Source organism: Siniperca chuatsi, linkage group LG2, assembly GCF_020085105.1.
Source record: "Siniperca chuatsi isolate FFG_IHB_CAS linkage group LG2, ASM2008510v1, whole genome shotgun sequence".
Lineage (NCBI taxonomy): Eukaryota > Metazoa > Chordata > Actinopteri > Centrarchiformes > Sinipercidae > Siniperca > Siniperca chuatsi.
Genome location: NC_058043.1, coordinates 25913648 through 25937254, shown reverse-complemented (window position 1 = coordinate 25937254; position 23607 = coordinate 25913648). Strand labels below are relative to the sequence as shown.

Sequence of the window (23607 nt, the reverse complement as noted above, 5' to 3'; positions counted from 1 at the left end):
AAGGGGGAAGAGTTAGAGCATCAGAGAGCAAATTAGATTTGGTAATCTCTAAAACCCTGTTTAAAAATGTCAAAAATCTTTGATTGTTTTCTGCTTACACTGAATCCACATGATGAATCGACCATCAGGTGCTGAGATAGAATATCTCAAGCTAATCCTGACTCTGAGCACTTTGCCTCCTTATTTAAATTTTAGAGAATAAAAATTCTGAATTATGCTTTCATCCCCATTTAATGACCACATTGTTATGTCTTATGTGCTTGTGTGCTTACGTAAACAGACGGTTCAGAGTGGGAGACAGAGTCTAAAAGCAGAGCAGGCTTGTGAGTATATGAGGCATCCAGTCAGTAAGTAGTTTCTATTAAAGGCATCCAGATATTTGGCAGACGCTGTCTTAATTATGGTTGACAGCTATGACTGCTAAAGCGTGACTGAGAGGCCGCCAGAAGGGCTCTATGATAGCCTGTCTGTGCCCCGAGTGTTTGGCATCACTTCCTCCCACAATGCACCTCAGCACGGAAAAGCCATTAATTTGGCTTTGCTGCATTTATCTGCTGCTTATTAACCATCCCTCAAACTTAAATACTTTGATCCCTCAGCCCAACTGTTACAACTGCTGTGTAGTAGGTGTTTTCCATATTTGGCTAGTGGTGCCATCAGTGACATTTACTGTCTCATCCAGTAATATACTGTATATAGCTGACTTTATGCTGCTTGTCTCACTGTGTTTACTCTGTTACATACATATAACATTAGTGCATATATTAAACATCTCTTTATTGGGTTAGGATTGGAAGAAGAACACAATTATTAGAGGTTATTGGGGCGGCTGTGGCTCAGGTAGAGTGGGTTGTTCACTGATCACAGGGTTGGTGGTTCAATTTCCATCTCCTCCTGTCCACATGTCGAAGTGTCCTTGAGATAAGATACTACATAAATTAAAGGAAAAATTTAGTATTTTTATTTTCTTAATTGTGTTTGTTCTGACTCTACTACCATAGCTAATCCAGGGGGTTAATTTTGAGTTTACTTAAGATTTAGGAGGTCCGTGCTGCTTGTCACATTGTATGTTGTTTTGCATAGTTTGCATTTCCCAAATCTCTACAATGGTGAAGGCAAGAGTAGCGTTAGCATGACCCATAAGCAGAATGGACACAATTAAAAAAAGAAGACCCAGGCTGAAAAATGCCAGAATTTATCGTTTTGTTATGATGGTGAAAATATTTTCCCACTGAAGCCTTTTCAAACTAATTGATCATCAGTGGCAAGAACATGTAGCATTGTCCTCTTGATAATAGAGCAGGTGAGTGTTTGTAAATTCATAGTGTTCTTACTATGTTGGATAGATCTGTGGTATTGAAAGATCCCCTGGTTTCCTGGCAGGGCCTGTGTAACCTGTGGGGGGTGTCTGATGTGCCCTAAAGGCAAAGTGAGGTGACTGAGTGAGCCCATAAAAAGCTATAAAATAAAGAGAGAGAGAGAGATGTGTGTGAAGCCAAAGGACTACAACACAGGCCTGAACCATTAAGCGTGGATGAGACATAAAAGAGGCTATCAAAGAGTGTAAACCACAGATTCCCATTATTGTGTGACATTATCCTATAGCACACAGTAACCCTTAATGATCCCATGGGTGCCTGCAGCACACTGTCCTTTAATGACTTCCTGGTTGAATGATTGTTGTTTCCTGGAAGCAAAATACCGCCAGGGAAAGAGAACTAAAGCTCCACACATGCTTGTCCTTTGCATAGCAGACTGCTGCTTTGTTCATTTTGCAGTATTGCTAGAAATAAGTCAGACATGGAGTGAATGGATGAAATGCAGAGTACCATCAAATAAACAGCAAATTAGTCCATGTTTATGTAGGCATCAAGCTATTTATGCAGATAGGGCGATCATACAGGGTTGGATCAATTAAAGGAGATTTGGACATACTGAAACTTCACAGTGTGCTAATTAGGCAGCCAGCCACTATGCTCAATAAATGGAAATGTATTCCTTTCCGTTCCTTTCCCTCTATCTGTTTGTGTGCCTTGCGTCACCCCGAGGAGTTTAACAGAACACTAATTCTTCATCTAATTTTCCCCAAATCCCCATTGCTTTCGTCACCCCGTGTCTCTCTGCTTCCATCCCTCTCCATATTTCTTCTCACGCTGATAGCGTGTCCCACAGGATCCCAGCAGTTGTCAGTAATCAAGGAAATCACTCTCAAAGAGCTACAAATAGGTCACTTATCTAATGTATGGTCTGATCTGACGGAGAAGGACAGTCAGTTCAGTCCCTTGAATCTGCCTCTCTCTGCTACTTCTAGTGTGATTAGTTGCTATTCTATCTGCCAGGAGAGAGAGAGAGAGAGAGAGAGAGAGAGAGAGAGAGAGAGAGAGATCCCAGCTTTCATCATTAGCATTCCATTCAAATGGCAATTGAGCAGTTGTCACTCATGGGATTCCCAGGACTCCAAGAAGCCATGCTTCTTAATTTATTCAATTTATTGATATAAAGACTCTTCATTAAGAGACATGGGCAAATGTGACATCTGGTCTCAGGTGGTCTTGATGTGGAATTTTAACCAGGCATGGAAACAGAGCCCGCATGAGGGCTCCTTTGTCTCCTCTTGGGGCTATTACACCAATGTGCCAACTAAGACATGGTCTGCTTTGAAGTTCCAGTGAAGAGACAGATCGCATGCAAACACACACACACACACACACACACTCAGACACGCAACTGTGCACACGTCGGGATGCAGAAGCACAGACTCATGGCAGGTGAAAATTTCATATGTGTGTTTCCCACATGACGGCCTTGTGAATTATTGAACTGAGCTGGTCCTCTTGATCCACGCTTTGCCGTGCACACAGAGAATCTCTTACCTGTCAAACACTTCACTACACACACACATACACGTCTACAAGCTTTTTGCATGTTCCTGCAACTCGAGCAGATGGGACTCTCTGTGGTGTGCCTCAGTTCATTTCTTGTTGTTTTGAACAGTGAGGCCTTAACATGTTTGTCTCCTTCACAGATAAGACAGCGTATTTCTCAGGCACGATCTCATTACTAAAATGCATAATCCGTCTGTTCTGCTCCACATTATCTATGTCATCCTAACAGATGACACTGATGATAAGGGCGAATGACCAAATTATGTTGTTATTTATGCCATGATTTCATCTTGCTTTGACTGGCAGATGGTAGGTCATGAATAATAAATGTGATTTGTCTTACAGTATCATTGTCACCCTACAGTGATTACATGTATGCCAAGTACAGCACATGCCTGAGTGCAATGATTGAATGAACACTCTACATTACACCTGAACCTGCGGGGTCCACATATGGATTCTGTGTGAAGTGAGCTCAGGAAATGAAAACTGAGCCTGTGAAAGCTTGCAGCGGAGTGCTACACTGTGGGTGTGGGAGGACCACGTTGGAAATTAAGAGAGAGGGTATCATGTTCAAACAGAGAGATGTTTTATGCAGAAGCCGCCGTCACCGCTGAACGGATGAAGTAATTTCATTTTCATGCATGATCTGCAACCCCACAGACCACGAAAATTGCATAGGAGGGGAAGAGAACGATAGAGAGAAAAAAGGAGCCAAGCCTTCCCTTTTCTCCATTTGACTCTGTGATTATTCCCTCTGACTTGTAACCATAGTGATTTCTCAGTCCCAAAAAAAACCTGAGGGCGAGGTTGGTGAAAAGATGATATGAAGACATTTGGCACTTAAAGATAGATCAAACTGGTCCAGGATCCTTAAATCCATAAAATGTATCCATAGTACTGGGTTTAAAGAGTCATTGATCACCGTAATTTGATTCAATGATTGCTGTAAATCTGTATAATTACTGAACAAGAACATCAGATTACAGCTATAGTATGTATACTGGGTTGTAATGTATTTTGTTCAAGTCAGTGATTCCCAACCTGGGGGTTGAGACCTGCACAAAGGGTCGCAAGATGGTTGCAAGACGATTCAGGAAATATGAAAAAACTAAATTCTGCCTTACAAAATCATCTTTATTTGTCAGACTTTACTCAAATTTCTTTCTTGCGAAAATACTGTATAATTATAATATAATTTAATTACAGTAGGGAAAATTCCTAAATATATATTAAGCAGGGTTCCGTTGAATTACTGACTGAATTCATTAGTGGTGGTGTGCAGTAATTACATGAAAGAAAAATGTAATATACTGTTATTTTGTCTTGATGTGTGTGTTATTGAAGTGTGAGTCTCCAGCTCTTGCATTTCTGTAGATGATGAAAATAACACCATTCAAATGATTTGGACTGGAAGTGATCATTTAACTTGAGGGACTTGAGGGTCACATTTGCATGAACAGCATTTCTATAATTACTGTTTGTCCTCAGATAACTGAGCCTGTTCGCACTGATTTTCTCTAAACTATGGCCATAAACACACACAAGAATACAATACTAGAGGAATAATTTTAGAGGTGCTGGTGGATTTTTGTTACTTTTGGACAGACTAGCTGTATCCCACCCTGTTTCTTGTCTTTGTGCTAAGCTAAGCTAACTGGCTGCTGGCGGTAGCTTCAAATTTACCGTACAGGTGAGAGTGGTATCGATCCTCTCATCTAACTCTGGGCAAGAAAAAAAAAATCAACGTATTTCCCAAAATGTCAAACAGTTCCTTTAAATACCTATACAAATACTACAGTGATTAAATACATGAAAGAATGATACGTATTCTGTTTCAGATGTGACAACCTTTGTATGTCAACTTAGTAATTGGAACACTTTCAGACCCACCAATTTAAGTAATGTCACATTAACGTTGCTGCATTGTGTGGTGAGACAGTAGAATCCTTGGAGCCCATTGAAAATCAATGCCACAGGAGGAAATGCTACAATCCCATCTCCTTTTGTCTTCTTTTAAGTCAGCAAAGGGCTGAGCAAAAGTATTGATATTTTTATTGCTGTGGCAGTGGAGGCGCTCATACTGAAACTTGTTCAAAGTAAAATATAAAATATATCACTCTTTGACTTTAAATGTCACATTTTTTGTGTTAAAGGTGGATTGAGATTTTAAGTTCCAGGCAGACGTAGTTGAGAATAATGGCATGAATCATTTTCACATCATCCAGGCAGGTAGCTGTCAGATATACAGTCATAGTCATTTTACACTTGTTCAAGGTCTACTGAGAAGCTGCCATGAAGGTAAAGAAAACCAAAGATTCAACAGGTCAGATAAAATCTTCTGACAGTGGATCCATTTCCCACTCTGCACATTGTTCAATTTTCTATTTTCACCTTCAGGCAGTAGGTTCGTGTTAGCACAAAAGAAAGCTTCCAGTGGAAAGGTTATCATCAATGTATCTATCAAACATCCCATGTACTCTCAATCTTTTCTCAAACGTTTGGTTTTATTTCACAATGTGTTTTTGACAATTTATGTCACTATGCTCTGAACATTTTGTGCTTTCTGTTGCAAGTGCAGGAAAAGCCAGGACTAAAAACCAGTTTTTCCTCTCTGTTGAACTTGTTTCTCTGGTTCTGTCCTCTCAGATCCGCTCAGATCAGGACAAGGACGTCGGCATCCGCTACAGCATCACAGGAGCAGGCGCTGATCAGCCCCCGAATGGGATCTACAACATAGACCCCATCAGTGGCAACATGTTTGTCACCCAACCGCTGGACAGAGAGGAGAGAGCATCCTTCCATGTAAGGAAGAATTTAGTCTGTTTCTGTTTCCCCTCTAGCTCCATTTACGTCTGTCTCATTATCTCCCAATTATCCCTGTGGAAATGTGCCTCGCCTTTTCTCTTCACCATCTACCTTTCATTCTAACACTAATGTTGCCTGCTGAAACATGACCACAAGTCAGAGCGCATTCAACTCTGCTGTACAGTACCTTCACACTAGCATCTCCAGGCTCTGATTGATGCAGAAGCCAGCAGTGATGAATGCCTTGGCAAAACACACAGCCACTTCAGCTGTCATTTAGATTAAGGTTTAGCTGCACTGAGCAGCACAGGATGGACTGTACAGAGTGAAAGAGACAGAACCGCAGTTGAGTGCAGGAAAACTGTTGTCTTTGTTCAAACAATCAGAACTAATTAGCAGGTGCAGCTTCAAGTGTGCGTACATGTTTGTGTGCCTTCAAAGGTGTGTGTGTGTCTGCGTGTATTGAATGCTGATATATAATGTGTGTTTGTATCATAAGCTGAGCCAGGTCTCTATTTTTTCATCTCTTCTCACTTTCTGTATGTGTTTTCCACTTTTCCTTTGTGTACTGCTGCCCCGTTTTACTTCACCACCCCCCACACATTGTTGCACGCTCTCTTCATGCATTTTGCAGCTGTGCTGTTCAAAGGCTGACAGCTGTACAGTTAGCCTGTATATGGCCCATAGGATTCCCCACCACCACCACCACCACACACAGGAGACTGGAGGTTTGAGTTCATGACGGGCCCCCCTGGAACTTCGGGTTGATCGCCTTTGAGAATGTGTGAATTAAATATGCAGACCGCATGAGACTTGTGTTAACGCTAGGCCATTGGTTCATATACACACATTACAGGTTTAAGTTTATATCAGCAAAGACTCTACTCGAGGTGAGTGCTGGTGTCAGACTCACAATGCCCACTTGCCTGTCAGCATGATAGATGGCTGCGCTGCTGATAGAGCTAATTCAAAAGCATGCTGCTGTCTCAGAGGAAGAATAGAATGAGAGTGGATCTCTTCAGTGTCTCTGTCGGCGCAAACAGTCAGAAGTATATGCACACATATAAACACCAATGCATACACACTATAAACAAACGCAAAGCTTTGGGTGATTGTCTTCTTGATTGGTTTGTCTCGTACTTCTGTGTGTGTGTTCCATTTAGTTTTAGATGAGCCTCTTGTTACCTTACTTGCTACGTTCAGGCTCTGGACACTCCTGCGTGTGTGTTTGTTGTCTCCCCGTACATGCTCTTACACTCAACCAGCAAATTGGGATCAATAAAGCAGTGAGGTTATTGGTCCCTGGGAAAGGACAGCCGCTCAGTAAACAGTTCTTATTTGACACTGCCTGTAGTGAAAACAGCATGTTAGGTTGAGGGCACTTCAAGTTGAATGCGGCTCCTATTTAGACTCCCGTGGACCCATGCTGCTTGTGATGTGATGTATGATTTAGTGTAGGAGAATGTAGCCAGTGCTTGACCCAGGGGAAATTTAGTCTATTGCTTACTTTCTTTTAACTTGACAGGAAGTTCCCAGCACTGCTGCGCTCTCGCAAGCCAAACTTTGCTTGTTAGTTTTGGGTTCAAGTGAAAAGAGAGACAAGGCTGCTGTTTTTGACAGACTAGCACCAGGGGGAAGTGATCTCCGAGGTGAGGAGAGTGGGTGTTAGCCTGAGCTTCAGTTTTGTCAGACAGATCTACTGTGAGTCAGCAGGGCAGGAAGAGAATTGAGAAAACATGAAAACATGAAAATGTCAGTGATTTTTGTTTGCACAAATATAGGAAAATATAGGAAAAAAATTATAATATTGATTATTGATTATAAAACAAGACTGAGTCTACAGCCAGTGGCTGTACTTAGGCACAGTGTTGCTGTGAGCTACATGCTCAGTATGCTAACATGCTCACAATGACAATGCTAACATGCTGATGTTTAGCAGGTACAATGTTAACCTTGTGCACCATCTTTGATGAGTGTGTTAGCATGCTAACATTTGCTATATAGCATTAAAAACAAAGTGCAGCCACGATTGATGGGAATGTCATTAAATTTGGTGCTTTTTGGTCATAAACTAAAGTGCTGGATGAATTGAAATTGGAGTCCATGAGTTCAGCATTCAATACCATTGTCCCCTCCAAGCTCGTCATCAAGTTCAGAGACCTGGGACTCCACACCGCCCTATGTGGATCCTAAATTCCCTGACGGGCAGACCCCAGGCTGTGCAGATAGGCAGCACCACTTCCTCCACCCTGACTCTCAACACCGCCACCCCTCAGGGATACGTGCTCAGGCCTCTCCTGTACTCCCTGTTCACGCACGACTGAGTGGCCACCCACAGCCCCAGCACCATCATCAAGTTCTCTGACAACACAAGTGTTATCGGCCTGATCACCGGTGACGATGAGACGGCCTACAGAGAGGAGGTCAGAGCCCTGACATCTTGGCGCCAGGACAACAACATTCATCTCAACGTCAGCAAAACAAAGGAGCTGATTGTGGACTGCAGGAAGCGACGGGGAGTAGGTCATTCTCCCATCACCATCAATGGGACTCCGGTGGAGAGACTCAGAGGCTTCAGGTTCTTCGGGGGTTCAGTGAGGACCTGACCTGGACCCACCAACGCCTATTCTTCCTCTGCAGGCTGAGGAGGCTCAACATCATGGAGAGTATCCTGACTGGCTGCATCACTGCCTGGTATGGCAATTCCACCACCCTCAACTGTAAGGCATTACAGAGGGTGGTAAAAACTGCTCAGCACATCACCAGGACAAAGCTGCCATCTACAACCAGTGGTGCAGGAAAAAGGCCAACAGGTTCATTAGAGACCCCAATCACCCCAGCCACAAACTGTTCTGCCTGCTGTCGTCTGGCAGACGGTACCGCAGCATCCAGTCCTGCACCACCAGACTGAGGGACAGCTTCATCCTGCAGGCCATAAGACTGTTGAAGTCTTGAGCTTGCCACTATGTCACTTTATTCGCATCACTTTGATACATGGATGTCACTTTACACTTTACTTTTTACTGTTGCCATATTTATACTATACTTACTGGTACTGTATATACACATTCTACTGCACTGGCGCCACCTGCTTACTTACCTGGTTTCTTACTGTTTATAACCTGTTTACATCTCAGTGTATATATATATATATTTATTACCACCTGTTAATAAGCTACTTATCCATCACAGTATATATGTTTATATGCATACCTGTCTACAACCTGTTTTCATTGTGTATATACATTTACTACATTACTGCACGTGTTTACACTACAGCTTATACATTTTACTACTACCCACCTGGCTACCACAGTTGTCACGTGCTACCACAGTCAACCACAGTATTATATTTTATTATATTATAATCCTATATTTTAGTTGCAAAAGCCCAAAAGATCCTTGATGACACACAAGAAGTAATAGATTTCCAACAGCAATTTGTTTGGTAAATGTCCATAGTAATACATAGATAGGTAGTTGGCATAAGCAGCAATAGCTACTAATTTTAGCAGAGAAAGAAAAAAGCGCCACATACGGTACATAATTGTCAAGGATTTCTGGAAGTACCATGCAAGTGTGGCTATATATTGGGTAAGGGGACCAATGGGCCAAATACAAATTGTATTTCTACTCTGTGGTTGGTCCAGTCATTCTAAAGCTTACCCTGCAGAATATTGATGTCAGTTCACACACATACATTTGTAGTCTGCGCGGCACACACACTCCTCCAGGCCCTTAGATCACATTTCCAATTCCTCCATTGAGCCCACAAACACAGACACACATAAACAGACTCCGGTGGACACACACAGGATGACACACACACACACACAGATGTAAATATAGAGATACTATATATACACATATAAAAATATAAGAAAATATGCAGAAATATACAAACACAAATCCACAGGCAGAAAGGACAAAACATACACAAAAAAAACACAGTTTAACACAAAGACAAAAATGCACAATCATTATCACACGTTCACACACACACACATGCACTGAGGCAGTCACACATATCACAGTCACACATCCCTCAGCATGCAGTGTTCACAGCTGAGAAAACAGATTGGGCTTGTTTGTTTGTTGGGTCTCCTCTCCATGTTTGTTTGCTGTGCTTCAGCCAATGGAAAACTAGCATCTTGAGGATCATTAAGTGGCTAAAGAGGTCTCTTTTGATTGGATATGTGTCTCCCCCAGCGTGTATCTGTGCGCTTGTTAATATGCAGAAACGTGTCTGAATTGGTGTTTGGGTGCGTGTGTGAATGCTCAAGCGGGCTCGTGTTTGGGTATGTTTTGATACTTACCTTGACAGGCAGGCACAAAAGCCGACATGATTAGTTGTGTTTCGGCGAAGGCAGGTGCCGCCATTCAATCTTTCATGTCACCCCACAATACATCACGACTTTCTGTAAATAGGCTGGCAGGCAGATCCTCCTCAACTGTGTTGTGGCAGACAAAATATTTTGCTGCCAGTGTGTCGGTTTTAGCCAGAATGAGAGCCCTTCTCCGCTTAACAAGCCAAGCTGTGATTGAATAACATTTCTACAGATGATTTGAATTTCTAGGCAATTGAGTGAGAGCAAGTCACAGTGAACAGTGCTGGTTTGGTTCCAGGGCTATTACAAAGCTTTGCGTTATGTTAGATATCATTAGCAGGGATTGGTGGGGAGTAGAGGGTGTGTAACAGCGCCGGTGGAGATTAAGACATCCTACTGTAGATGATGATTGCTTTTGTCAGTCCTCCCTGTTCAAGGCCCCACACCCCCACACTGCCTCTTTGTGTTTTCATCTCTCATTTACTTGCACATGGCTCAGTCACTCTCCTCCTCTCCTTCCCATCTCATTCGCCTTTTCCACGCGCCGCTTTCTTTAGTCATTCTCTTCCTCTTTGCTCTCTCTATTCTCACACTGTGAATTGTCAAGGAACAGCTCATCAGTCAGGGACATCCATCCAAATGGCTGGCTTTGTTGAACCAAACATTCTCCCCGAACAAAAAGAAGCCACAGCATGAGCAGCAACACCTCTCTGATATTTTTTAGGCCTCTGGCTGTGCTAACAACAAAATAGGTGTTGTTTGTGTGTCTGGAACATTTCACTACTTTTGCCCCTTTCTGTGTTGTTGTGGTCCGTGCCAAGATACCAACAGGGTACTCATGCCCCGTTGGCAGATAAGAAACAGAACATTTGCCAGTTGAATGAAGTTGCCAATTAACAAAGTCAAAGTTGTGCTGTGTGCTGAGTTTGTTCCAGTCCAGACAGTCTGCAGAGTTTTATATCAATCAAGCCAGCGGCCTGTTGTCAGTTGAGCTACATTTGGAATATTCATTCAAGCTCATATTCAGCTTTGAATGCTAATGATCCCTTCTTTCTTTGTGTGCATTTATGCATATTCACAGCTGCGAGCCCATGCAGTAGACATGAATGGTAACCAAGTGGAGAATCCAATCGATCTGTACATCTATGTGATCGACATGAACGACAACAGACCTGAGTTTCAGAACCAGGTGTACAACGGCTCTGTGGCTGAAGGGTCCAAACCAGGTAAGAGTTACATCTACTAATCTTAGATACAGCTGCATGGTAATACAGGTGTAAGTGCAGGTTCATTTGAAAAGTCTGCACTGCATCACCAAGCAATGATGAAACTTTGAGGAAAACTAATTAAAAAACCGTTGGGTTACTTTGGAAAGTGGTTAGCACGAAGTAAATGAATTGTGATTTGTATGTATGGCCCTTTAATGCGGACTGGTTACTCTCGTTTGCATGTGCATAATCATCCACTGTCACAGCAAACTCAACTTCCTATTACATTCATGATTTTCATTAAAGTAAATGACACCTGAACAACATATCGCTTGCAAATACAAAGCTATACCTATCTGTTTCAGTAGAAGGTCTAGTTAATTGGTTAGCAGCTTAGTTGCAAAGTCAACACCTTTATTAAGGGTATAATATACAAATAATATTGTTGTATGTACTATATTGGTCTGAGAGTTTTAGTTTTGGTAACAAGACACTGTACAAACTCTAAATACCCTTCTTCAGGTTAGATGATTTGATATAAACCACAAACCAACTGTTAGCTAATCCGTAAATAAATGGAGATGGCAGCCTCCTAAATTAGTAATATTAAATCATTCCAAATTATTAACATATTCTTTTCTTTAACAAGACCTACTTTTGTTGACAGCTATCATCAAGCTAATTCATCTAAGCAAAAACACAGCAAACTATGCACACAATACTTGGATTGTGTTCCTGTAATTTTTCATTTTTACAAAGGTGAAAGAGAAGAAAAAAGCCTGAGTTGATTCCCCATTGTTGGACACTTGATCAAATAAATAATCACAATGCCTTAGTGCAGTGGTTCACAACGTTTTTGGTTTTGGCTTTTTCTGTACATTTTCTTCTTTCCTTTGTTGTTAGTCATCTCGTGACCTCTCAGATTTATCTTGCGACCTTTTTTAGGGCCCGACCCCCAGGTTGGGAACCACTGCTTTAACAAATAGTTGTGGGGTTTGTATAGACGAGTTTCCTATATTGAAGAGTTTCACATTTGCACCTAGCAGATTTAGGGTTATCTAACATACAAGCTCAACAACAGAGCTCACATTGTGACTAAAGAAGAAGGGAACAGGAAGTGCTGTTGCCTTTTGTTTTAGAAGGACGATATGAGCTCAAACTGTACTTTTTGTTCAGAATCATAATGAAAACCAGAAAATACCTATAAACCTGTAATCATTTTACAATTGTAACTATTTAAATTGTGTAATGTAACCATTTAAATTAATGCATGGAAAATCATCCCTTATACTGCCACTTTTGGGGCTTCTATAAATTAGTAATGCAATAATCCATTTGAAGTTGCTTTAAATTACTAATAATTGCAAGAAGAAAATGTTTAAAATGACTGTAATGCACAGCCTCTTATTGCTTAAAGATCCTGTTTACTTTAACTTTTTAAACTATTTGACTCTTTGTGGGTCACTCTACTTCAGTCAGTTTGACCAATCTGATGCTCTCTTTTTTTCTTTTCCATCTTCAGAGGGCACTTCAGAAAAACTGTAATGTTTCAAATCGTATTTACAGTGTCCTTGAATAAACTTAAGACTTGTATGGCCAACCAACATTTTGAGGTGTGAATTTGCTGTGACTGTGTGAAGTATTTCGGTTGGTTCAGACAAGTGCAAGTTCATGAGACATTTGTGTTGCAGTGTCTTAGCTGGATGCACCATTATCAGATTCTGCAGAGCATGAAGAGATGCAGACCCTCCCTCAGAATCAGAGAACAGAGTTGTGGTCAGTGTGAAGCCAGAGATGAGAGCAGAATGTGCAAGTAGCTCTCATGTCTATGACTGGAAGAACTCTTGTTCTAACAATCAGACCCCGAGGACCCATGTTTGTCTTCAAAGCGTTCAGATATTGTTCTGTTGCAAAGTTTAATCTCAGGGGGATTTGTAAACAATATAGGAGAGCATGTTGTGCGTGTGTGCATGTGTGTGTGCGTGTGAGAACACTGGTTACTCCTCAGTGGAGCGTAGATCTATATACAGAGCTCCTAATTAGCGAGGGCAACCAGACAGTCCAGAAGCTACTTTCTTCGTTTTTCACTCTGATAATCTCTGCTTAGTTTAAAATGGGAGCACGCAACGACAAAAGTCTTTGAATTAAATTTTGTTTTGAACAGAATGCAATCTGTGATACCAATTAACAAGAAATACATAACATTATGTACAGTTACTCTGCTGTTATGTAATTGCTCTGCTCTTCATTAAGCAATCACTGCCGTGTAACATTTCTTTGTGGAGGACATAATGTCAGGTGTTGAGAGTTTGGTGTCAAAAAAGCATATTGTGTGTGGAGCGCTTTTTATCTTCCTTTGCTCAGTCATTGGTCTCTGAATTGATTAATTTTAATGAGGAAAATAGGCTGCAACGCCGTGTTGGCCATATTGCCTGTTTAGTCAAAGAAAACAGGAATGACTGTGATTCATCTTCAGTGTACAGTAGGTTCATGGAGACATTTTATACTTTTCTGGCCTATTTAAGCCTTTATTATATACTCTGCCAGTTAAATATTTTACTCACTAATAATGGACCCAGTTTAGACCTCCTGTTAAGTGCCGCACAGTTTTGCTCAAGTCAGTTTTTATACCCAGCAGCACTGTAGATAGAGAACGGGATACGCGACCAAATTTAAGGTATGCGATGTTGGGCCTCACCACGTGTGGAGAGCAAAGACAGGGGCCTGCTTGGAAAAGGTAAAGCCTTTACCAACATAATGGAAAATAAAGGCCAAACAGTAAAATAGCGCCAAATCTCGACCAGCCGTTAATTCACACTTAGATGCGAGAGAAAGCAACAGGCCACCGTGTCCCATTTCTGCTGTGTGTTTTCGTGCTTAGCACGTTGAATTGTGTAACGGTAAAACACCGCTGGACTGTGTGCTTTATCAGACCAAAGTAACACAGCTGTTGAATGAAAGTTGGTTCCTGTGTGATAAAGGGACAGCTATTGTGCTTTACCACAGCGTTTGAGATCTCTTGTGCTTTACTCTGTGTGCTTTTCTTTCTCTCTCCTCTTCACTAACCCACACACATTTATACGTACACATACACGCCTACACACACATCTCAAACGGCCCCCGATAGCGTGGTAGCATAACTAGCTACGCCCCACGCCATCTTAAGGACAATTAGAGCGTATCCTCCATTTTGGCTCTCCCCTTTGTTTGAGTCCACCGTCTTCCTCGCACACCCGCTCTCTATTGTCTCCCCCCCCCACACACATCCACAACTCCACACATCTTACATGCTTGCTGATTGTTGTATGCTTATTGTGTTTAGAGTAGATGATAGTGGTTGTTGGCTGAAGTTATTGATTATCGATTAGTGCTAAGGTTAAATAAATTCTCTCGCAGTTGTCTGTGGTTATTTTGTGTATGTGTTGCAATAACAGCTGGTAGTGATGGTCAGTGCTCGGATTCACCCTTCACTGTCCACTAATATTAATGTAATATAGTACTTTAAATAGCATTTTTAGGTGGACAGCAACCTTTGAGACTGTTTTTCATGTTTGGTTATTGATCCCTGATCCCTGATCCCAGGGCGGTGCCCGTAATTATTCATCCATATTAATAATTTTGATAATATTAATAATTTTATTAACATTCATAAATATCTTTGATATTTTGCTATTAACCAAACCTGCCCTACCTGAATCCCAACAGCACTTATTATTAATATCAAGTCTGACTTTGACTTAACTCTTTTGTATGCACCTGTCTTCACATGAAACTCTGCTACATTGGATCCCAAAACCTTACCAAACTGCCAAAATATTAAGATTCAATAAAATAACTATCTGAACTAAAATAGAGAGGAATCTGAGGCAGCCCCATGAACAAATAATACTTATTTTTGGCTTGGGAGTGCCTCAGATTCTCTGGATTTTCACCTATTCTTGCGTCTTCGCTTCTGCCTATCCTGAAGAGCACCTCGGCTGCTGTCCTATTTTTTGACACTTATTCACTATTCTGACCCAGTACAGCACTTCACCTGGCTTCTTCTTATAATATAAATTTATTCCGCTGAATCCTTGAAACTAAACTTTCATAACACACATAAGTCTGAAATTTTAAGTGATTATCAAAAGAGCCACCAGATCAGTGCAGTGCAGTAATCGCTTTCGCTGAGCTTCAGAGAGCCCCAGTGTGCATCCAGAATTTGCATTCTGTGGAATCGAAAGATGACTGTTGAAATGGAGTGTTTACTCCAGGTGACACACTCTCTTTCCATCCTGGAAACATATCACAGCACTGCAGCTGACAGGTGCTGCTCGGGGCAGGGTGTCCAGCGCTGCTGCTGGAACATCTCAATTGTCTGTCTCCCACTGCCCACAGCAGGTTTAAACGGTGGTGAAACATCAAAGAATATTGATATCAACTACCACATGATTCACAACAAAATACAGTTACAGGCACATTGTGGGTTTTCCAAAACTATTATTGTAGCCATTCACTGCATGTGCCCATCAGGACACAGAGAACTCAATAGTAAAAAAAAAACAAACAGAAAAGACAACAGCTTTCAGTTATATCACACTTTGTATGAAGTTTCAGACTAATAAGCAATGTAGTAGTTGAGTAGGTTGTGGGTATCATGAGACTTGTGCCATAACATGTGTTTAAAGGTTATTTTTACCAAAAACAAAAGCCAACAAGCAATTAAAAACAGATTTTATTACTTATACCTCTTGGTGCTGACAAGACGAACTAAATTTATTCGCTTCACTTGTATGGGCATGGTGACAGAAGTCTCAGCAGCGGAGATTTCAAAAACCTTGGCAAAAAAAGGAAATTATCTGCGTGGTTAGATTCCACTGGTGTTAAGTGTAATTTCTTTAAACTTTAAAAGGTTAAACAATTTAATTCCACAATTTTATCTGAAAAAGTGTGAAACTGTCCAAGTTAATCCAAAACTTAAAATATTTTTTGTTATATTTAATTCATGTACTGATGACTTGCAGCCAGATTCAGTGCTCATGTACCATCATTCCAACAGAAACTTAATTAAAGGCATATTTATCGGCAGTGTCTCAGCAGAAAGGTGACCCATGATGCATGAAAAGTAGAAAGTTTCATTGCATACTTTTCTACCACACCAATGAGAAAGTTTGAATAAACCTGTGCACAAAGGAAAGTATGCCCTTCATCTTCAGTGTGCACAATGAATAAGCTATAGAAACATTTCAAATTTCTAATGTTTGTGATATTTATTAGAAATGTGTGGAATAGCAACAAGCCTTTACTATCAATATGGTTGTTCAATAAAAATCCTTGGACCCTATTTTTCTTCTAAATGCCAAGCAAAGTGGGGATGTGTGTAAGGCTGAAGTAGTATCACGTTCTGTATCTATACCCAGATATCAAAGGTTCTCTGAAGCATTACATCACATCTTCACATCTAGCGCTGCGCGAAAGCCATCAAAGAGGGAGACCTACGGGGAACCGCCCTTATCACGGTCACCAGATGTTACGTAGGGAGAGATCCGATCCAGATCCAGGATCAGTTTAAAACGGCTTCATTTGTCACTTTCTGCTCCACACCAAATGAACCTGTGACTAATAGAATTTAATTTGTGCAGGTAATCAAACATAACAACTGTACATGTCAAAATGAGCTATCTGATGACATTCAGCTCTTTAATGAGGAATAAATGGAATTCAGTGTGAAACTAGGAGGATTATCCCGGGAAAACTGTTAAATGTGTGCAAATAGGTTATTTTGGTAGTCCTCCTCATTTAGTATCATAAAAAAACACTTGTGGCCTGTGGCTCAAGAGCTACTGTATAAGCTCAGGCTAACACGCACACATAAAATGAAAAAAATACCTGAAAAACCTCTGCCGTCGCAAGGTCACAAAAATTATCTGAATTTCTTCCATCAAGACTGTGACATGAGACAGTCCTTGTGTTGTGTTTAGTGGCCTCAGATAAAGATTTGTCAACATGGCGTGACTTCTTCAGAAAGCTCTTATGTTCTGAGGCTGCAGTGTACTCAGAACATCTGCCCTGTGTTGTTCTGTCGTTCTCCTTTCCTTCCCCTTCTCCTCGACTCTTGACAGCAAGTTGTTCCCTTTTATGGACCGTCTTACTCAAAAAGGCCTTCGGAAATGAGAGTGCAAGATCAAAACCTGCAGTTGAGTGCCTTCTCTCACAGTCGATTTGCCCTCCTGGTGGTGGGGTGGGGGGTGGGGGCTGCGTCTCTCGCTGACTCCTCTCTTTCTCTCTGCTGAAGAGTTTTCTAACAGTTGCAGAGAGATTTAAGAGACTTTCTCTCTCCGTCTTCCCTGGGGAAAGGGGGGGGGGTAATTAGGGATCGGCACAGGGGGGGAGAGATGTAGGCGAGCAGAGGTGGAAGAGCACAATGATGTTTCAAGTCGTATTGGACCTAGACTTTGTGAGCAGGTGTTTCTCACTGTGCTCCTTACTGTTAGTCCATGTATTTCATAGTGCCAACCCAGAGAACACATCAGAGCCACGTGAACAGTTTATATTGACACAGAGCGTCAGTGGTTAGCACCGCCACCTCAGTGCAAAGGACTGTTTCTTTTTATAATGTCCTCAAAGTTCCTCATCATAGAAACATGGGATTCTCCTGGATAATTTCACAATATTGAAGGTGTAGGCTTATGGCCATCAGTTTTCAGTTGCGTTTCTGACAAGTCATATTTTTACCCATAACACCCTTCTCTGCACAGACCCACAGAGACGTTTACGTGTATCTTTGGAGCACGATAATTCCAGCTTTACCCAAGATATATAAGAATAAACCAGTCAGATGCAAGAAATCATAATAGACTTCTCTCCTATTCAGTTTCAGAATTTTTTCTTTTGACTTTTTAAGAAAGGTATTCCAATGAATTCATGTTGTATTTACAAACAGTTTTGAGACTTGCGAGAGAAAGATTTAATAAAGAATAGTCAAATTCGGTGCTGCAGAGGCCAAGACACCTTGACCTTTAATCCCTAAAATGGATCAAGCCCCCAAAAACACTTCTTGCAAGTCCCATATTGCTAGAACTCCAAGTCCAAGCCCTGATAACCCTGATGACATCATCTTAACAAAGCTCCGCCAGAGGCACAAAAGACATTACACAAATGTTTTCACAAATAAACTGATCTTCACGTGTAAAATCAGTTGAGTCGCCCCTTAAAGAACCAGACAAATGCTAACTGCTGATATTTTGTACAGTCATTTTAGGCCCATCCAAGCTTTGGAGGTGCTCAAACTGCCAATCAGTTACCATTGTCTATGCAGAAAATGAACTGGACTTTGACTGCAACCAGAACCCTGGACATCCAAAATAGCTCCTCCCCTTTAGTTACTCTATTGCCTTTCTGTGACAGACTGGAGTGGAGTGGACAGACTTGCACAGGTTCAGCTGTTTATCCTTCACACTGGCACAGGCTTCAGCCCCTTTGTTCCTGAATAGGAGTCAGCAGGTAGAGATCCACAGGCATAGCTAACATGCAGTAACAGTGATCAAGGTAAAAGGTGCATTTGATCTGGCCTTTACATCGAGTTATGAATGCTGCCTGTTTCTGATCTCATTCGTAGCGGCTGTTTTTGAACAGTTCGAATGGTTTGACTGTGTCGTTGTGTCCTCAGAGAGTAGTGAGCTCCATTAGAGGCTCTTGTGTAAACTCTGTGTGTCTCCTTCATCACTTCCCCCAAGATTCACTAGGTTTCTTCCCTTACCTCTCAACCTTTACTTCTCCTTCTCACTCTCTATCTACTGTACCGCTGTCACTCTTTCAACCTCTATCTTCCTCCACTGATGAGAGTTATTATCCTCTTACACCGTCCATCCCCTCTCACTCCCTGACTTTCCCTTGTACTTTTGCTTTTAGTGGTCTTTATAAACCCTCTCACCTCTATTTTCGTCTTCACTTTTTTCTGCTTTCCAATTTCCTCCTCTTCTTCCTATCTTTGCCTGTGTGTCTGGTTCCCTTCTACTGCTCTATCTGTGTGTCTTGATGCAGCTTCCTCTTTTTTCTCCATCTACCCTCTAATTGGGAGGCAGATGTTGACTCTGGCTTACTAATGTTTAGGCAGCAGATAGACCTCACCGGTGATATCGAATCACGTGAGCAAAATGGCCAACATTATGTGCGCCTGCCACCAGTTAAATTTTCAGCTCTAGTGATTTTGGCAGAAAAGCAATTATTATTGGGAATTAGTGTTCAAATTAAAGAGGAATTAAACAGGCCTAGGGATTAACCCTTTCAGGCATGGCCACCCGTCTTTGGATCTAAAAGCGCACCATCATGATATCACTGAATCCTCCTCACTGAAGTGAAAGGCAGCAGCACTGACATATGATTCAACATCACGTCCTCTCCGTCCCTGCGGGACTGGAATGGTTGATTATATATTGACACTGTTCTCAGTGGAATAGCAGTAATTGTTTTGTTTTTTTTTCTTCTTCCTGTCTTTTGGACTTTTTTCTTTTCCTTGCTGGACAAAGTGACAAATCTTGCTTTGAAACTTAATGACGTTTGAAATAGAATTCATGGCTACAATTATCCTGTCCATACAGGCTGTCACAGGAATGATGGTGCCATCTAGACCTAATAATGGGAATGGAGACACGAGTCCAGCAGCTCTCCTGCTTGGCTGAGACGTTTACATTTATGATTTGAAGGTGGTGAAGCAAAGCTTGACTTTCTTGCTTCTGCTGTACACTAAAACATACAAGATGTTTTTTGCTGACTAATATTGATTGCTTTTGATGTGATAACTGAACATTTTGGTGTTATGTATTTGGTGTTGTTGGGTGCCTGCTCAGCATGGCACCCACCACCCACCAGAGTGCCCACTGAGTTAACCAGAGTGCTAATGCATTAGTTGCTGAGATGCTTTTTGATGCCCACTAACATGAAAACAGTGGTATATTTTTTAAAAGCCATCAGAAATTTTATACAAATTATAAGTTTCCAATTAATTTAGACAAAAAATGTATAGGCTTTATAATGACCACTTGTCCCTTTCTCTGTTTTCCTGTATATTTTTCATATTTCAACTCCTATGTCCTTGTCTCCCTCCTTTTTAGATTTTTCTCTACTTACACTGTCTTCTAATTCAAGCATGCTAGTGCTTCAGCCATCTATTCTCTCTGCTGTCCCCCTCCTGCGTGCTGACAGTCTTTTTCTCTCGGCAGCAGGAGCAGCCTGTAAATGGCTGCCTGATGGAAAGTGACATTTTCACAGAACCCTGTGAGAGAGGCGAGGTGATCTCTCCTCTTTCCAGCACAAAGTGCTCCTAATTGCCTGGTCGCATTCGTGAGCCCAGCTGACAAACTCGTGCAAATCAATAATTCTGCTCGGGAAAGATGCAGTGACACAGGGCATTTCACCCTGATACGTGCTGCGAGGACGAACACACACATATGCATACAGATGCACACGTGTACCTGTAACTATACCTAGACATGCATACACTTTTTACTCACACACACACACACACACACACGCACACACACACACACACACACTCCCTCCGCCTCACCACCTCTGTGCTGTCTGCCTTAAATGGCAGTGTTTATCCATGATTCTAAGACAAATAGGGAGAGAGCATCGGAGCATTAAGGGCAGCCACGGTGCCGCTGAAGGCTGAAATAATGGATGGTGGAAATGGCAGAAGAATCAGTGCTGCTCATTACTAAATGGACTCTGCAGAGGTGGAAACTTTGCCCCACTAGCTTGCTATATACAGAGGACAAAACAGCGCAGCTTAAAATAGGGGCTTATTTAACAGATTTGTTTGTTTTTGTTCTCTGCTCTGTAATAGCGCTCACTCTGAAAGTTTCTTGCCAAAGAACAGAGAATGTCACAGCAATTTGCAAAGTCTGATTGACTTGTTTCTTTTTTAGAACAGGGTTTGTTGTCTTCTAAGCCCCCTTTCCTCTCTTTGATATTTTCTACAAATTCATTAACAGTAATGGGCTTACAAGAAACCTTCACTATGCCATATGTATTTTCAAAATGTATGTGTGCAAAAAACCTTGAAAAGCACATCTTTGTATTTTAATGAATGTCGCCTGCTTGTTTTTCTGTCTTGCTTGACCTCCTCTAGTGCTGTGTGCACTGATGTACGTCATCTACTTTTCCGATTATTCTACCTCGCTCTGAGTCTCCCTAGCTAACTAACATTCTCTCCACAGGCTCGTCTGTGATGCAGGTGACAGCCACCGACTCAGATGACTCCACCACAGCTAACGGCATGGTGCGCTACCGCATCCTCTCACAGACACCCCACAGCCCCATCCCCAACATGTTCACCATCAACAGCGAGACTGGAGACATAGTTACAGTGGCAGCCGGCCTGGACAGAGAGGTCAGTATCAGCTATATGCATTGTGTCCCTGTTGCCCTCATCATTTCATCATCATTCTGTGTCTCATTTGTGTCCATCCAGCCTTAAAATGGACGGTTGACAGTATAGAGACAGACACGAAATGAGGGGAGAGAGAAAGCCTATGCAACAAAGATTTGGAAAGAGGAAGGCTAGCTGTTTCCCCCGTTTCCTGTCCTTAAGCTAAGCTAAGCAAACTTTTTCTTTAACTATTTCTTTAACCACCCAGCCACCAGGATGCCCATTCTGACTAACCAGCTGCCAACTTGCTCCTCCATGTCCCACACACTCAATAAGGAACTTCAAAACAAACCAGCCATTCCATTCAGTCATTCATTATTTCACATGGCCTTTCTGCAGAGACAAAACCCCACATCATGCACACACACACACTCACAGAACACAGCTGTGTAGCCGCAATACAGGACAGTTACCATAATAGATGCTTTCTAAGTCTGAACCTAACGTTGGTATTAATGTCTTTATCTGGTCTGTCCATTTTGGTCATCATTTTACCCAAAAATATCTAATTGTAAGTTTATTACAATTCCCAAAATAAATCCGTAAATTCCTTTAATATTTGTCAAATAATTTAACTTTCAACCAAAACTATTAAAAGTTAAAATTTCACTGGTCATTAAATTTATTTATTTATTACCATCAGCTTGCTACAACAAAATATATGCCTTCTCTGTATATAGTGTACATTTTTTCTATGCTATGAAATAACCAAATAAATATCTCAACCTGCAAATTCTAGGGCTCCCTGCCTCACAAATCCCAATTTGATCCCTGAATGTAACTAAACTTTCAGCAGCATTCGCCCTTTCAAAAATGTCGACTAAAATAAAACCAAGCACAATATTAATTCATTCATTCCTGTCATTTGCCTGTTTTGTTATTGTGTATAAATATAAATGACAGGTTGATATAAACTAAATAAATGTAATGTAATGATATTTAATGTTTTTCTCAGTGCGCAGAGCAGGGCAGATATAATGGCCACTCAAATCATGCCCCTGTCTGCTGACGAGGTCACTGAAGCTTTATCTTCATTGTTTTCTTTTGTCTCATCCACTGCTGGTGTGTGCGTCAGTTGCTTGCTGTGGTTGTTTGCCAACCCACACACCACCACCACCACCAACACACATTGTCCCTGCTCCATCTTCCATCTTATTCTACTAATGAGGGAGGTCACACAGGGCCGACTTTTGTTTATCTCAAGCTGCATCAGGTGACTGTGGGCAGTAGTGTTTCATGGGAGATTGTTCATCCTGCAGCCTTTTTCTCACACACATACACACACACACACACACACACACAAACCTTCCCTTATCTCTCTGTGGTGCAAGATTAAGAAAAATACAACTGGCCAAAATCAGGGAAACGTACAAATTCATATGCCGCCATTATGAGGATAAGCTCAACCTCATAACTTAGTTGGCTGATTTTACTACCAACATTAAAGCACCGTTGAGTGTGTCTCATAATGTTTATATTCTGAGAAGTCCCGCTGGTCCCTCTCGGCACTAAACCTGGCCAGGCAACACTTTGGAAATTTAAACAGGATTTTACCAACAGTAAGGCGAGCGTATTTGGAGAATAATTACGGTTAAAATCTCAAGAACAAAACCAGGTCTTGATAACAGAAGAATACAATACATCAATGCTCGTTCCTTATCCAAATTTTATTCGGAGCTGGCATGCCATGATAGTGTGATACATTTGTGGGACATAATAAATGAGTCTAGTGAATGCGAGCCAGCTCTGTGTCCCTGTTTCCAGCTTGGCCCAGGCGGCAGCAGTAGCAGCTGATGTGAGTGAGGGAAAGCTCATTAATCTGGACACATCAAGCCAGGCTCAGTCCCACCTGCCTCTGATCCTCCCACTAAAACTGGGACACACCTGGGAGTTCACCCACCTGCTGTCAAGGTCATCAACACAAACACAAACACTTTCAGACACATGGGCACGTGTTCGCATAC

The 23607-nt window shown here is 41.6% G+C and overlaps 1 protein-coding gene across 2 annotated transcripts in view; it reads left to right on the top strand.

Moving 5' to 3' along the window:
* Positions 1-23607, top strand: part of cdh4 (cadherin 4, type 1, R-cadherin (retinal)) — a 188716-nt gene that overhangs the window by 137757 nt on the left and 27352 nt on the right. For both annotated transcript variants that reach the window (XM_044170949.1, XM_044170958.1), the window contains exons 6-8: positions 5535-5690; positions 11103-11247; positions 21432-21604. In XM_044170949.1, the coding sequence (XP_044026884.1) occupies positions 5535-5690; positions 11103-11247; positions 21432-21604 (474 nt within the window). The remainder of the gene's footprint in view (positions 1-5534; positions 5691-11102; positions 11248-21431; positions 21605-23607) is intronic.